Source organism: Sarcophilus harrisii, chromosome 6 (assembly GCF_902635505.1).
Source record: "Sarcophilus harrisii chromosome 6, mSarHar1.11, whole genome shotgun sequence".
Classification (NCBI taxonomy): domain Eukaryota; kingdom Metazoa; phylum Chordata; class Mammalia; order Dasyuromorphia; family Dasyuridae; genus Sarcophilus; species Sarcophilus harrisii.
In genome coordinates, this window is record NC_045431.1 from 14,499,406 (window position 1) to 14,516,208 (window position 16,803).

The 16,803-nt window shown below is 34.4% G+C and overlaps 1 protein-coding gene across 1 annotated transcript in view; it reads right to left on the minus strand.

Annotated features, from left to right (window-relative positions):
• Positions 1 to 1,960: 1,960 nt before the first annotated feature.
• The window catches only part of DHX15 (DEAH-box helicase 15), a 66,618-nt gene continuing 51,775 nt past the window's right edge, over positions 1,961 to 16,803 (minus strand). The window contains exons 10-14 of the mRNA XM_031942203.1: positions 16,232 to 16,423; positions 12,954 to 13,076; positions 9,736 to 9,926; positions 4,601 to 4,770; positions 1,961 to 2,509 (exon numbers count right to left, since the gene is read on the minus strand). Of these exons, the coding sequence (XP_031798063.1) occupies positions 2,392 to 2,509; positions 4,601 to 4,770; positions 9,736 to 9,926; positions 12,954 to 13,076; positions 16,232 to 16,423 (794 nt within the window). The 3' untranslated portion in view covers positions 1,961 to 2,391. The remainder of the gene's footprint in view (positions 2,510 to 4,600; positions 4,771 to 9,735; positions 9,927 to 12,953; positions 13,077 to 16,231; positions 16,424 to 16,803) is intronic.

A 16,803-nucleotide genomic window follows, 5' to 3' on the forward strand; every position in this document is an offset into this window, starting at 1 on the left:
CTTAATCCCCACCAAATCAAGTCATTTAAAGGATACAGCGAACATTTAATTAACAGTTGCCTTTTTCACTGAAAAATTACCCTCAAATTCCTTATTGGGAAAAGTAAAATGTAAAACAATTTAACATATTAAGCAAAATTTAATTCTAAAGTAGGAATTGGCAATCTCTATAACAGACATGGCACATAATGTCACATACAAATGTTTTTCAATCCTTAGAATGCCTAAGCTTTGGTCAGGTGCCTTCAAGTGAAAATAACATTAAACATGATGAAGGCAGGGAAGTTGCCTAGACCTACTGTCTCCTGTTATCTATATAATATATATATATATAATAGCTCCTATTAACAAGAAGTATATCTATTATTAGACTGCTGTTACTTTTCCTAGAAACTTTGCTAAACTTTGTTCTGAAAATCTTTGCTCGACATCAACTGAAATGCATAGCTTTGAAGCATCAAATTTAAAGTTCAAGATTACTCCATTTAAAGTAAGCCACCCCGAAATCTATAAAGGCTCCAATTGACATTTACAACGACCCAGAAATTGTACATTTGTAGCATAGATCTTAAACAGGTCATTTTTATAAAGTGTATTCCTTTGACAATACTTTCCCATGAAAACACAGTTTGAGTCAAGTGCCAGAAGGTCACTTTTATTAAGCCTAGCCTTTAAAAGGGGAAAAAAAACATAAAAAGAAAAAGAACCACATTGACCCCTAACAGGTAATATAGCCAAAGGACTCAAGTGCAGTGAGTTTTAAAATTGATCTATAAATGTATTCCAAATGTAATCAGATATATTCTCCTAGTGTAGAAATTTCTTTGGAAACAAATCATGTATATTAGTCCCTTCAAGGTCACTAGGGCACAATTTAGTGAATGACAATTACCATTATGTAAGGCCTTAGTGGCTTCAAAGAGTTAATGTTATAAAGTAGGACCAACTACTAAATATACCTTTGAAACACAATATATACCTACAAATTTACCTTTAGAAATTGATCAAATGAAGCATTATTTAATAGCACATTCATTTTAATACCTTAAACCTACAGTTGAGAAAAAGTCCATTTATGTGAGATTCAGAATAGAAACTTCCCCCCCACCCCACCCACACACCTCGAGACAAAAATGGCCTGTATTTTTGACTTGTGGTGCTAAATAGTTTTATTAGTCTAACTGCCAAGTAAAAACTCCAATTCCTGACATGAAAATGTTTTACCTTTCAAATGCATGATGCTGCCTAGCCCGGGACATTCAACGCTCAGGATCTATTGTGACACTTTCACATTTGATCAGTTTCACAAACCAACAAGAAGCTACTTTCTTTTAAACTACCCAGGAAAAGCATGATCTTTAAAAAATATTTAGTAATACAACTTTTACTTCCTTTTTGGAGGTGGGTCAGTGTAACATGTGATGGGACGGGGATTAAAGCCTGTGACTTCATCAATGAAGGAAATTCTGTGTGAACATTCCATCCACTGATGTAGGTTAGCAACACTTTTGCAACTTAATGATCTAATTAAATTAAATTAAATTGCCTGTAACATGAGACAGGGTAAGTAGCCTGCAAAAGGGAGGGAAGAGAAAATGTATTCTATGTATGGGGGGAAGGGGAGAGGAAAGATTATTACTATATAGCCTTTCTTCTCAAATTTTTATTTTGGATGAAAATCATGTCCTAGCACTCATTTTCTCCAATTATATTACATCTTATTTTACATACCAAGACTCCAGGATAGGCTTTTTGAATGATAAATTTGATTAATTTCTATGAAGACGTTACTGTAGAGAAAAGTGAATAGACCTGAGTTTATATGATATATAACATGTAAACCTTTTGCCTCATATCACAAATGTTACATTTATCATTACTTTAGCACTTACACTGAGGGGTAAAGGAAAAGAAATCTATCCATTCTGAGACCAGAACAAAGATACTGAAGTACTCTGGCCAAAATTAGTATAAATAGACTTTATTGAAGTCATTGCCTCTGTACTGAGACCGAAGATTGTGTCTACATAAGCACAAGTTGTAACATTTCACAACTTCTAAAAGGAATGTCAACAATTACAACGATCATGCATACCATGGTCGATAATCACATTTTAGAAGCATTTTCAACCATTTCTAAAGAAATGCTTATAACATTGTTATATATATAGAACTACTTTCAATAAACTGCAAAACATTGATCGACTTTTCCAGTATGAAGCTACAGTGTCAACACAAAAAGGAGGCATAAATGTTTAATTTATGAAATCAGAATGGAATATTTACTGTAAAGAAAAATTAAAAAGCTTTCAAATAAAGGCCATTATTGAACCAACGTGAAGAGCACAACTTGAGCTTTGAGTTCATTCGTCTCAGCTCCACGCGCTTGCTTCAGTACTGTGAGTACTCCTTGGACTGGAGTTTGGCAATGATGCGGTCCAACTGTCTCTTCGCTTCACACTGCGGGAAATTGCTCATATCATAATATTGAGGGGCAATTTTCACCAACCTGTCAACAAAAATTTAAACATTACAATATTTCTATTTGATTAAAATACTGTAAAAGCAATACTTGTTGGCTGAACAATGGTTACCAATTATGATACTAATGAACACGACAAAATCTGCAAATCCAATTCACGAATAAAAACCCATGCAAAATATTCCAAGTATTCCAATGTTAATCTCAAAACTAGTACAAGTTTAATTTTCTCACCATCTCAAATATAGTTCTAAAGGATACTTCCACATGTCTTTAAAGAAAAAAAGCTCTCTTCACATTACTAAATTTAGTAAGGGGACCTGAGGCACAACACATTTCTTAGTATTTTAAGGAGAATATACACTACTGACTATTCAGATTATTCTACTCAACTTCAATTTTACTTTTAAGTAACTGTACAAATCATACTAGATCCTAGGAAACCAATTACTTTTAAGTATTAGGGATGATTTCGGTCAATTCTTTGGGCTAAAACAGCAATGTTTCACATTTTCAGGTTTCAAACACACTTTATCATGAAGGGAAAGAAATTCCACACAAGAAGCAAAGAAATACCAAGTTCCTCAACTAACCATGTTGGGCAAAACTGGTATCTCCCACCCCAGGGTGGATTCTGGTAATAGATAATGAGGGAGTTGAACAACTCTACATTGAAACAACCAGCACTGGTTGCATTTGTACAGCAGATTTTTGCCAACACTGCTACCAATTATGATGTTAATCAGGTTTCTGTTTGAATTCTCATAGAAATCAACTTAAATACAGCTCCACAAAACATAAATTTCTATGTTACTAAGATGGAATAAAGAAAAGAAATATGGGACATAATAAATTGTTTCAAATATTTATTTCAGCAAGAAAGAATTCGGTTTTTTAACATAGATGCCAATCTGCATTGGGAGTCCCCTATAGGAACAAAATTACAGATCTGGTGAGAAATAAAAGGAGTGTACCAAATGGCATTGCACCCAAATTCTTTAAAGAAAACGGGAAATGAGTTAGTTAAAAGGGGAAAAGGATAGCAAAAATACATTAGTGGAAGACTTCAAAGTACCCCTCTTAGACCTAGATAAATCTAATCATGAAAGCAAAAGGAAAGGAAGAAGAGATATCGACTTGTCATTGGGCTTGGAAGATTCGGGCACAGACAAGACAGGAGATAAGGTGGGCTTTAGTTGGTAGCCAGTACAATCAGTACAGTAATCTGTTGGGGTTACTCTAACCTTACAATATACTATGCCCATTACTCAGACCATCTTTCTTCACTTTTTGGCTTTCAGTTTCCACTCTCCCCTCACGAGTTCCTGATATCTGAGTGGACAGAGTGAAAACAAGTCAGCACACTGAAGCCTTTAGGAAAGGTAACCAAACCCTGAAGGCTTTGAGAAAAATGCAAGCTAAGATATGGAGCTAAAGACCTTCTATTTGTTTATCTAAAAACAGTCACCACTAAACTTTTCCAAGTCAAAGAACAACCATGTATCCTGTGAAAGGCTCTATGGCAGTCCATGTTAGGTTAGCACCTAAGGTATTGCAGAAAGTGCCCTGGAATCACAAGCCCTAAGTGAGATGCAAGATTGAGCAGCTCCTTGGCCCTAGTGGGTGAACACCACTTGTCTCCTACCAATGTGATAGAGAATTCTTATTGGATGGCCAAATATAGCAGCCTTATTTGAGACAAGCATGTTTCTATTTCCATCTGAGTGAAAAACATCGAAGGAGAAGTCCCTTGGTTGGTGAGCCAACAGCAAAAGAACTTAATTGTGGTAACTGCAAATGTGAACTCTTCCATCACTGTGTGTCAAACACTTCACATACAGGGAATAAGACAAGCAGAGTCCGAGTCAATTTTTCAGGTATGTCAAGTCAAATATCAAATGTACAATTCAGAATAAACAACAACAACTGCGAGAAAATCTCATACCACACAATACTACAAACACAAATCCTTCATTCATTTTGATAATTCACGAACTGATTAATGGTTAACTATCTTCAATCAGCACATTCACTCAGCATATTCATACAGTATCAATTACTTTTCTACCACATTTCTTAAGGAAAAATGGAACATTTCAAAGAAAACCATCTGCTTACCATTCCGGTTTAATATCTGTACATGTCCGGATATAATTCTTTGTTGTCAGGACAAATTCATTGTAAAGCACCCATTCTGGCTTGTGATCCAGAACAGTTGAAGGATGTAGCTGCACTACTTGGTTATCCTTTACAGTTAAGTAATGCCCTGTCCGTTCCAAATGTGCCACCTAAAATTAAAACCAAACTAAATTAATACTGTGATGCACCAATGGGGAAGTTAAAGTGTTTTAAGAGATACTTATTTAATCAAGCATAACTATGGCCTCCCATTTCTGTGGTTTTGAATTTCACTCCTCCCACGTACCTGCCGAAGGCTAAATTTTATGCTTTCCTTTTGGCTTTGACCAGTATTAGAACATATAAAATTTGGCTCTATGTGATGCCCCTTTACAGGCAGTTTCTTAGAATCCAACTCACAGATCAATGAATATGGAGTCAGTGGATACTAAACCCAGTACTCTCTGGGCGATTTTGACATCACTCCCCTGAGCTTTGGTTTTCTAGTGTGTAAAACAACCTCTCTAAGGGTCCCTTCTTACATGAAATCTTATACTTCTAGAACCTTGAATTTTGGAGCTCATAAAAAGCAGCAGTGATGTTATTTTATAACCAATTCTCACCAAAGAAGAGAGAGGACCAGCACATAATAGATGCTCATTCAAATTACTGAATTGATCCAAATGTAAGAAACTTGGCTTTCCAGTTCACTGGCAGACTGAAGATAGCATCTGGGACCACAGCAGTTAACAAATGATGTCTAAAGTAAGTCAATGTCTACAGGACACCCAGGAGGAAATATTTACCAAGCAGTGAGAACCAAAACTGGGCACTCAAGAGGAAGTTGAGACTTGGATATGTAAATCTGGGTGTCACTGACGGAAATAATCTGAATTCAAAGACCAAGAAAATGTTCAAAGGGGCAGGGGAGGAGGAAGTGCGCACAGGACAGCTTTGCAATATACCTTCAAATGGAGATGAAATCCAGATAAGGATCTAGCAAAGGAGACAGTGAGAAAGTCAGGAGGAGGAAAAATGAGCAGACAACAATTTTAGGTGGACTCAGAGAAGAGTTTCTTAGAAGAGAGCCATTTAACAGAGAGGTCAAGAAGAATGAGGAGGGAGCAAAGATTTCACTTTTCCTTATGTTCAGGCAAGTATATATTTAAGAAATACTTTCTAACAAAATGATTAATTTAAAAAAAAATCAGTGATCACAAGGATAAAGCTTCGATTCTGCAAAATACACAAAAATTGAAGATCTCTCCTCCCTATAAGTGAGGTGCTATTGGTAGATTCTGGTTATTAGATTCAATTACCTCAGAAATAAAATCATTTAAGATGGAGTCTGTAAAAATAGCCCCCATGCATACAGGTTACATCAGCACTTTTTGCAGTAGAAAAAAACCAGAGGCAAATAAATGTCCGTTGATTGAGGACTGGCTAAACAAAATGTAGTTAATAAATAGAATGGAATCTACAGTACCGAAAGAAATTATGACTATCATAAATACAAAAAAGCATGACATGATGCAAAACAAGTAGGCAGAACCAGAAAAATATAAAATGATTTAAAAAATATAAACAGGGAAACAACCCTGCCCTCCAAAATAAAAACCATATGCTACAAAGTAAGTATGTATCCTTAAATTTCAACAAAAAGATGAGAAGACACCTCTCTTCATGAAGATCATTGCATATAATGTCACATTCACAGCATCAGTAACTTTCCCCCAGCATTAATATTGCTGTTCTCATCAAGCATATAGATCTCTACAATATTAATCATAAGACCTTGCAGTTTATAAAGCAGTTTGTCCAAAACAATCCTGTGAGACAACTAGCATCCCCATTTCACAGATGATATAACTAAGGGTCACTGCCACAAAGCTAGTCAGTGACATAACATCTAATTTTCTTCTCAGGTCTTGGGAATCCAAACCTTGTGCTTTGCCCATGAGATAAGATTGCCCTCTCAATCCATTTCAAAATGTTTAGTGAAGATCTACAAATGCCTCTATCCCCTACAAAGTGAATTTTCTAGTTTTCACTGACAAAATGATAATGTACAGTAGTGATCACACAACTTAAAGATGGAGAACTAACTCTCCCAATTTCAGACTAGGTTCTAAAATACAAGAATGGCTCAATAAAACACTATATATCAAATCAAGTGCCTTCATTAAAAAAAAAAAAAAATCACAGAAGTTGAATGAGTTGATCCAGGTCACATAATAGGGGGAAAATTAGGCCAGCACATGAGACAAAGTCAGCTCATCTCTCAGATCTTTCTCTTCTATAAAAGAAGGGTAGAAATGGATGAATTATAAGATTCCTTTCATCTCTGAAGACATTCTAGGATTATATTCCAAATGTTACTTAATTTATAATACTTTGGGAGAAAAGCAAGCTAAAGAATATAAAATCTTTAAGGAAAAAATACTTTAAAATAAGAAATTTTCTCACAATTCTTCTCATTTCCTGAAAATGCTACTTTAAAAAAATCAGTGGGATTTTAACTATAGAAAACTACCAAGATAAAAGTTAAAAATTAAGTGGGGTGAGGATGAAGGGAATTTATCTTCATTCCTCAGCTCCATCTTTGAATATGCTGTGTTGAAACAGATTCAACTGGATATAAAAGCAAATGGATGAGCTCCATCTGCAGCCATTTCCTTTTTTCATCAAGTATTATTAGAAATGGAGCAAAATAGATAAAATAACCTTGTACAGCTTTTTATTTGCTTTGGAATTCTTCTATATAACCACTCTCCTATAGTTTAACAGGGCCCTATTTAATATTTTTAAAGCCTGGAGAAAAGAAAGGGTAAGGAAAGAGATACAAATAAAATCATCAAATACAGAACTTTCATAGAAGATGGTAACTTAAAAAAAATTTCCTATAATGCTAGAGGAAATTACAGCAAGAAATATTTAAAATTTACAAGAATTTCTTAAGAGCTAGTGAAATAAAAGAATGGGAAAAAATATGAGCACTTGTGGGGCTTATTTCATGAAAATACAAGGAAAATCAACTCTTCCAAGATGGTTCTTGCCTTTGTATTGCAATGTGTTCGTAGTAGAGTAGATCATTCTAGAACAGACTAGACATACAATGTTCAGTTAGTCTTATTATTCACACTTGGTATAATCAGTAAAATCACAGAACGAAGAGAAAACAGGGAGAATAAAAGTACGTGTACAGTTCCAGATAACTCCAGTGACAAAAATATAAAATCTTCATGCAATCAATTATTTTCTACATTTCTACTATGACAAAAATGTCACCTTTTTCTCTAGTTCATTCTCACAAAGCAAAGGTTTTGTCTTCCTTAATATCTCTGCTGTTAATTTGTCTTATGCAATGATTTGGCATTACAGATCATATAAATACACAGAGAAACACCACTGTAAATATTTATCGATTGAGAGACACACAGAAAAGTCTCTTTATCTGAGCGCTATAGAAAGAGTAAGGCACATGTGGAAGTAAGTATGACACAGGGGGTGCTATGATACAGGGAGATGCCCCAAATGCTCTGAAGGATACTTACGGAAGCAGAAGATCAGGAAAAGTAGCTAGAAAAGTGGCCAGGACTCAGAGGGAATGTATGTTAATAGGTAGAAATGTGGAGGAAGTATATTCTAGTCATGGGGGATGGCCAGGAGAGGGCATAATGAGATTGAGGAACAGCTATTAGTCAAAGTTTAGCCAAAATGGAATATGTAAATGAGCAATGTTTAAAGGAGAAAACTTTTAATGCCAGGTTAAGGATTTTTATTTATACAGGCAATAACTCAAAATTTCAAGCATATTTCAGAAGGATAGATCAAAGGAAGGAAGGCCTTAAAAGTCAGGGAAATAGTGGGTAAACAAACTTATTTAGCTCTTCTTACTATGGGCATTGTCCCGAGAACAGGGAATACCAAGACAGACATAAGCCCTGTTTTCAAAGACATACTAGTGGGGGAAACATCATACAACTAGCTATGTTCACAGAAGCAATATATAATAACTATAATTTCTGAGAAGGAAAAGCACATGGTGGGAAGTTTGGAAAAGTGAAAGAGAAGAAGCAGTTACAGAAATCTGGAGATTAGGGCCATTTGAAAAAGAGAGCTAGCCCATGCTAGCTAACAATTTATATATGAAGTCAACAAATTTAAATCAACATGCTACTATGAAGTTGAGAGCATTAATGTAAAAAATACTTTGGAGGGAGAATCAATTGAACTTGACAATTGGCTGTGAGGGAGAATAATAGCTGAGATAACTGGACTTGTAAGACTGCCTAAAAAATGGAGAAAGAATTTAAAAGCTAAGACTAGGAAGTTTTCTTGGAAATCATTCCTTGTTTGACTTTGCAGAACACTGATATTTTCTACATGGGTACAAGTAACTCCTCCTAAAGCAAAAACAGAATGAAGATCAGCTTGTAAATCTCCGCTAGTTAAATTATAAACAATGCTGCTCGGGGAGCCAGTTGCAGGAATTATGTGCCTCTTGAAGAGGCACATAAAGGATTGGAATGGGTAGAATCTCTCATTAAACCTTTAGACTTTCTGTGTTCAACAGTTGCTTAAAAGCTCAAAGTTGGCTTCTAGTTATAAAATTAAACTAGTTAAGGCTAACAAAGAATAATTCAAAGTGTATATATCAGGGTCATCATCATATGACTATTGATAATCGTTCCATAGTTGTATAGCCAATATTCTGGTTATGTGATTTTTCTGGTTGTTTAGATTAAGAAAACTTAATTGAAAAAAAAAATTTATGAGGAATTAAAGGTTTCTTTTTATACTTTTAAAGTAATAAATGTCAGTTATATAGCTTCATAATGACCAGATTGGCCATTTGATACAAGTGAGATTACATTAATAAAACTAAAATTTAAGTATGCATGATTTGCGATGCCAACTTTGCCATTTACTGGGTTAATTGGTTACACATTCTCAGACATATTAAATTTCTTAATAAAAGCTCTTCTGAGACATCCTGACTAAACAACCTTTTAAGAGCAATTTTCACTAGGTTTCTTAAATTCATTTTACATTTGAAGAATTAAAGGCCAATTAGAGAAAAGTAAAGAACACCAATGTGAACAGTGGACTTTTACCCTATTTTCTTCACATACCTGCATAAAATACCCAGTAACCAAAGCTTTTCTTATATTAATGTAATAGTCTCTGCTTGTGAAATCTGTACTTCTACGAGGTAAATTAAATCTGTCCATGATTCGCGACAGCTGCTGGCGTACATTGTCTGCAGACATCAGGGACCTGTAGTTAATGAAGTTGTCATAACACCACTGAACCGACTCATGATCTGCAATGTTAAAAAAAAAAAAAAAAAAAAAAAAAAAAAGGATATATATCATCCAAACAATTTACCTAATTAAAAAAATATATTAACTAAATGGTCAAACCAGAAAAATAAAGCTATTTTATGCACTTTAGAATTCTAGAGTTTTCTCTCTATAACTGTCATGTCATTTAAAATTAGATGTCATCATGAAACTCTTTCTAAATCCTTAGTGAGTTAAAATAGAGATGAAATACAATTTTAAAAACATCGATTGGATTCTCCCCCCCCCCCCCCCGACTTCACATGGAGTAATTTCCATACTAATCAAAATGACCAAGGGCACAGAAGATCTAAACTCAGATTCAGTCTTTGCCACTACCAATGTGACCTCAGGAACTTGATGTCTTCAAGACTTACTTTCGCCACCCATAAAATGAAGGGGATTAGCTGAAAAGACTTCTAATGTGCCCTCCAGCTTCAATTTATAAATCTCCAAATTGACATTTTGAATGATTCCCTTAATAATTTTTTTTTGGGGGGGGGGGGTTAATTCAGTGGAATAAAATCCAAGATCAAGAAATTTATTTTTACTTTTAAACTGTGATTTAGTTAGCTGTAATGGAATTCAATCCACATAAACCTTTTGACTTTATCTAACTTTAGATTTAAAATTAGAAGTGTTCTAATAATTTACTTCAAAGGATCAAAAGATCATAGATTTATCACAGGAAGGAAACTGAGAAACCATCTAGTCTTCTCCTGTTATAATTAAGGAAACTAAAGACTTGGGGGGAGAGTGACTGACTCATGTTCAAGCAGCTAATGATGGCAGGAGTCAATCCCAGGCTTTTCCTGATTTCCTGTCCAGGACTTTCTCCTAACCCACACTAATTTCTAAGACCTCCTTGTCCTACAGATCATTCTAGTAGACCATGCTGTCTTCCCCTTATCTAGACAATGCCTGTGCGTTGATGTAACATAGTACTTGATGCCTTATCCTCTTTCCCCCTCATATTTAGATGTCACTAGGGAAAAAAAATAAATTTTCATAGTGACCAATGTGGCTCAAGATGAAAAAAAGTTTTTTTAGTCTTTAGTCACAAGCAGACATTGTTTCACATGGCATTTGGAAGCCCCACAAATAATTCCCAAATAGCCTTTACTCCAAAGCATCTTTAACAGAAACTTCTTGTGTTACTTTTTAGTTATAAAGACTTAGTATTGAAAATACTATTTGGGTGTTTAAACTCCCATTTGACAAGACTATTCCTTGCAAAATGTGATAGAAGCAAATTTCCTCTGGCATAATAAAGGAATATAAAGGTACACCTTATTTCTCCTACAAACACACAGATACACACACATATCGAGTTATATGCTTGAGGTTCTACCTTCAAATTAGTATGTGTTCATACCATGTAAAAAAACTGACTGTGCTGAAGGAGAGACAGCTTAAAAACTAAAATGGAATCAAATTTTTATTATTCCCTTAAGAGCTTGTTGGCAGCATTTTTTTTTCTTTGCAACATTACTTCTGCTTAGGTAATTAATTTGTTGACATTAACATTAGACAAAAACAAAACAAAATAACCCCTTAAATTATAAGTTTAAGATTCCCTTTAAAAACAAAAATCTCATTTAAACTCCCAAAAGCCTACTCAAGAGGTAAAGCAGATTACAAACTAACTTTAAACAAAGAAACTCTGCCGAAGGTAGCACTTTACAGATGATTATGTCCCTGTGAAAAACAAGTAACAACTAAAACAGCGACTAATTCCACAAGTCCTCATATTGGTTTATTTATTCTGAGGGAACAACTGATAACTGAAATTAGAAAAGCTAGATACCTTAACTGTTTCACTGTACCTCAAACTATTTTCATTGAAATATTCCTTACGATGAAAAATGGCAAAATATACACGTCAGACAGAACCAGGTTCAAGTCCTGTTTCTGACACAAATAGCTGTGAGACCAAGGACAAGTCATTAACTTCCCAGGCAACTTTTTAAGAGACTAAATTGCAAGGCAGCTGCTCATCTGTAGCTACAGAAATTTCCTAACCCTGAAATTACAGGGCCAGCCCCGTTCTCTGCCAAAAGATCAGAAAATATTAAAAACTGTTATTAAGTCTACAAATATGTATAAAGGCTACAAATATGTATAAATGCCTTGACATAAGAAAAAAAACAAAAACAAACCCCCATACAATTGAAAAGGTGAGAAGAAAAAGAGAAAAGTAGCAGTGTTCTTTGTCAAATTAATTGCAGCCCCTCACTGAGGTGAGAAATTGAAAATTTGCATGCCCGATTCAGAATACGTAGATAAAAGTAGTCAAAAAAGATGAATTATCGATCCAATTTTCTCATTGAGTGGCAATGGACAAATTACATAGCTATATCACTAGAACAAAATGGTATAAAGAAAGCTACTGTTATACTTCCCAAAACAATTAGAACCAAAAGCAAAAAAAGTTTTAAAGATTTCTGAATGAACTACCTTTTATATAATCAGAAACCTGTACAGCAACAATTCTGCATTAGTATCATCTTAAGAAAAATTCAGTTTTCAGTCTACTGATCAATAATCAACATGATCATAATCTGGTATTATACAAGTTCTACAAAACTTATGCTTTATTTTTATATTATTTTATGGTTTTGATATAGTCACTATTCTAGCATTATATGATACCTCTGAATTGAAATGATTATCTGATGAAGTGTTTTATAAAGGCAAAAATATAAAAGCATTTTCTTACAAATATCTGTCACAAAGACTCAGCAATTTAAAAAGTAATCAGAATAAAATATTTCTATTCAATAAATATTTAAGATGTAGCTTTATTTTTAGAATAAAATAGTTAGCCAGAATAAGATCTCCATTTTTTATCCCAATCAGAATTTAAAATTATGGATGTGCTTTGAATACAAAGGTCTCATTAATAACAAATACATAAACATAAAAATAAAAGTCAAATGAGAAATATAAATCAATATTGTTACTTGACATTTACATAAAAGTGGAAATTTAACTTAATTAAAACTTACTTTGTTTAAAAGCGTGGTAAACGTTCAGCAGTGTCAGATGATCTCCATCTATGTGGGCAAACCTCATCTTGGCTTCATCTGCTGCTTTCTTGGCCTCCGTGGGGCGAACAAAACACTGTGGGACTAAACAAGGTTGGTATGGGCCCAACACAAACGCCCATATCGATGAGTCACGCATTCACAGACAGAGGAACAAGGCCTAGCTAGGTCAGTTCACAGAGCATAGGGCAGGGCAGGATGGCCTCCAACTGCATCTTGGACTGTTTACTACCTTGATTTGGTACATCAACACCTAACCACATCTGTAAGACAAGAGGGTTTCAAAGCTACAGAGTACCTGATTATTTTGACTAGAACTAAAAGTAGGCATCAAAACGGCTATTCTGAAGGCCATCAAGATTGCTAAAAGTATACAAGGAGGGCTCAAATAGAACTTATTTCAAAAACCAGTGCTGATAGCTCTACCAATAACCAGAATTATGGTGACAACAGCCTTTTAGCTAAATATTATCTCTTCAAGTAAGAAGTCCACTGAATAACACAAGTAATTTTAAAAAACTATACTTCACCACTGCTGTGGTTATAATCAATTTTTACAACTAGTCCTATTTACCACAATTAAATAAGAAAGATCTAAAAATGTTGTGGCTGTCACCACTGGTAGGCATTACTATTAGCACCGGTGTGCAGAAGCATATGTGAACAAGAAAGTATTAGGGAAACTTGGGTTTTGATGGTAGCAGTAGTGGTGGAAGGTTAAACCGCCCTTTACTATTATTTAAATTAGGGAAATTCAATTAAAAGGCTGGGGGAATTCAGCCTATTCTTTCAAAATCTCAAAGGACCAATAAATTGAGAGTCCTAAATGAAGATTTTTTTAAATGGTATTTGAATCAATATCCCCAAATAAAAACCAACACTCGATAATAGAAAAGTGGACACTGTGAGCCCATGATATTCGTTATTTCAAGGGTCATCAAGATCGCCAGTAAGGTAAGCCCAGCATGTATTTATATGAAGCCCCAATTTTAATTCAAATAAGGCTATAATCAATACAAGGTGTTTTGTACACTGCATTAAAAAAAAAAAATACAACTTTCCTTAAACCACTTTAGCAATTCCATATTCATGAGAAGATAAAAAATTAAATATTTAACAAATTGGGACCTTTTTCAACACATTTTTAAAAGCAAAGCTTTTCAACTCTTGATTATCAATGGAAATATCAAAAGTGATCATCAATTCAGATGGAAGTGAAACTAGCAGACTTGTAGACCGAATACACAGTCAAATGAATTACTCTTTCCCATAACCTTTTCCCCTTAAAAGGATGTCAAATAGCCAACAGAAAATAAAGACACATTCATGGTAAATATTAGAGGTCTGACTTAAAATATTAGGAGCAAGTCAAGTCATTGAAGCACAAAAAAATTCACTTTGCTGTGACTATGTATCAGAAAGTCAGTGTGGAAAACTGGTCAACATAATAACTAAGTAATAGTGAAGAAACAGCATTATATAAAAAGAAGGCCCTTGTTTTTTGCACAGTTTATGTCAGGACCTCAAAATTCTGGAACTTAAAACTTAAGATGGAAAATAAAGCTTGAGAAGCTTGGCAAGTTGTTCGTGTTCAATGGGCCCTCTGTGTTAGTTTACTCATTTCTTCCCAAATGGCCTGTCCATGTATTTCTGCAAGTAAGCTCAAACTTTGTGATTTCTATGGTGAACTATGTAGCATCACTAAACCATCATTTCATGCAGAATATCTAATGCTGACCAAGACCATGAAAAGAAGGGAATTTAAAACAAGCTGGAAGATTGACTGAATCCAAATAGTAATTTCCTTAAAGAACTAAAACTTTCTTATCAACTCTTAAACTAGTTTCCAAAAAGGGGAAAACCTGAGAAAACAAACAGGCAGTAAAGATTGAAAATTACAGGGGAAAGGCAGGTGAAGCATAAAAATAACCTGTTGATGTTTGCAACCACAAATTCTCTTAAATCTGGGGGAAGATGAAACTCACTGAAGAAACTAATAAAAACAACATGAAAGAAAGGCAGACAACAACCTACCACCACCTCCGCAATTAAGACTACAATTTAGTTAAATGATTAGATTCTGCCCTGCCCATCTGCTCTGAGTCTGATCAATTATAACTCTGCAAAAAAAAAACATTTTAGCTAGTTCATAAATAAAAAAAAATTTCACACCATTAATATATGCCACAAGACTGAACTAGGCCATAACTTTATAAAACATTTTTCAGTTTCTCTTTTTTAACAAATTTAGAAGTAATCAGGAGAGGGTTTACACTGCATAAGGCTTTTAAATATTTAAAACCATCATAAATAAACATCCTGATTACAACAGTGAGCAGGTGTTGTTAGACATAAAGTCCATTCTCCTCAGTATCTCAATCTATAAATGCACGAGCACCTTAATTAAAGGTCAGTTATATTCTGTACAAAATCTCATCCCATTGAGTTATTTTTCTACTGGAAATTTTACTCAACTACCACATCAGCAATTTGTAGCTGTAAAGCTCAATTTGAATTTCTTTACTGGTATTTCCTTTCTTGCTTTTGGAATATTTATATCCAAGCTGATATCATTTCAAAGATTAAGCTTTACTCAAATGGATGTTTCTCTTCTTGAATCAATGTCCAACTTTGAAATTTAGACTTTTATATACTAGATATGCCTTATAAATGTTTCTACCATCATGAGTTACAGCCATTTAAACAGACTGAGTTAGATTGGAGACTTTTGGTTACTATTTTTATTCTTTCAGTGACAGTTTTTAATTGATGTTCTTTTCACTGGCATATTTGTACACAGTCAAGAGGATCACTATAACAGTGTTCAAAACAAGGTCCTTCTGGGACTAATGACAAACCTAGGGAGATAATGACCCACCTTGTTCAAAATTCTGAATTATGGGATAACATTTACTGTTATAGTGAGGTACCAGTATTCTTTTCTTTACAATTTGGCAATTTTAAGTTTTAGCAGTATTTCAGAGTTGATTATTTTTAATATTTGATACAACAAATTTTGCTTTTTATAAATTTTGTGAAGATTTTATTCTTCAATTTCAGTCATTATTTTCATATATACAGCATTTGTTCTTTTTTAAGAATATACATCAAACTATCATATGTTAGAAAAAAACTAAGTGATGTCCACCCAAACTGGGCTTTTTGAGGAAGGGAGGCAAGAAATGGAGGGGGCCAAGGGAGAGGGGGGAAGGATGAGGGTGGCTTTTTCCCTCCATTACCTGACAACATAGCAGTAATAGATAGGACCTCATTAGAACAGTTGTAGTCACAACTTGCAATAACCATTTTAGCGAGCTGTGGATCCAATGGAAATTCTGCCATCATGGATCCCAATTCAGTCAAGTCTCCATCGTCATTTAAAGCAGCTAGGTAATTCAAAAGCTCTAGGGCTCTCATCAGAGTTTCAGGAGCTGGAAGAAAAAATACTCTATTAGTCAAGCCGCCTTTAGTAAGCAAAAATGTGACAAAGTACAAACTATTATAAGCAAACTCATTTTTCATTCTACAGTGGGCCAAATTCAGAATTCAAGCTGTCATCAAATTCAATTATAGGAATCTTGCAACCAATGAATCACCCAAAATCTAAAAGTTTGCTAAAGAGTTTAAAAGTCAAGAGTTTTTCTTCCAAAAGGGTCAGATAATTTGCTAAAGAATGAGTACCATATTACATATTTTACACTAAACATATTTCCCAAAGAAAGATAAGGATCTTTATTCTTAAATTCTTCCAAATACCAATGGAAGTGACATTTAGCCATACAAACACACGTACACACACGTGCGCAAATAC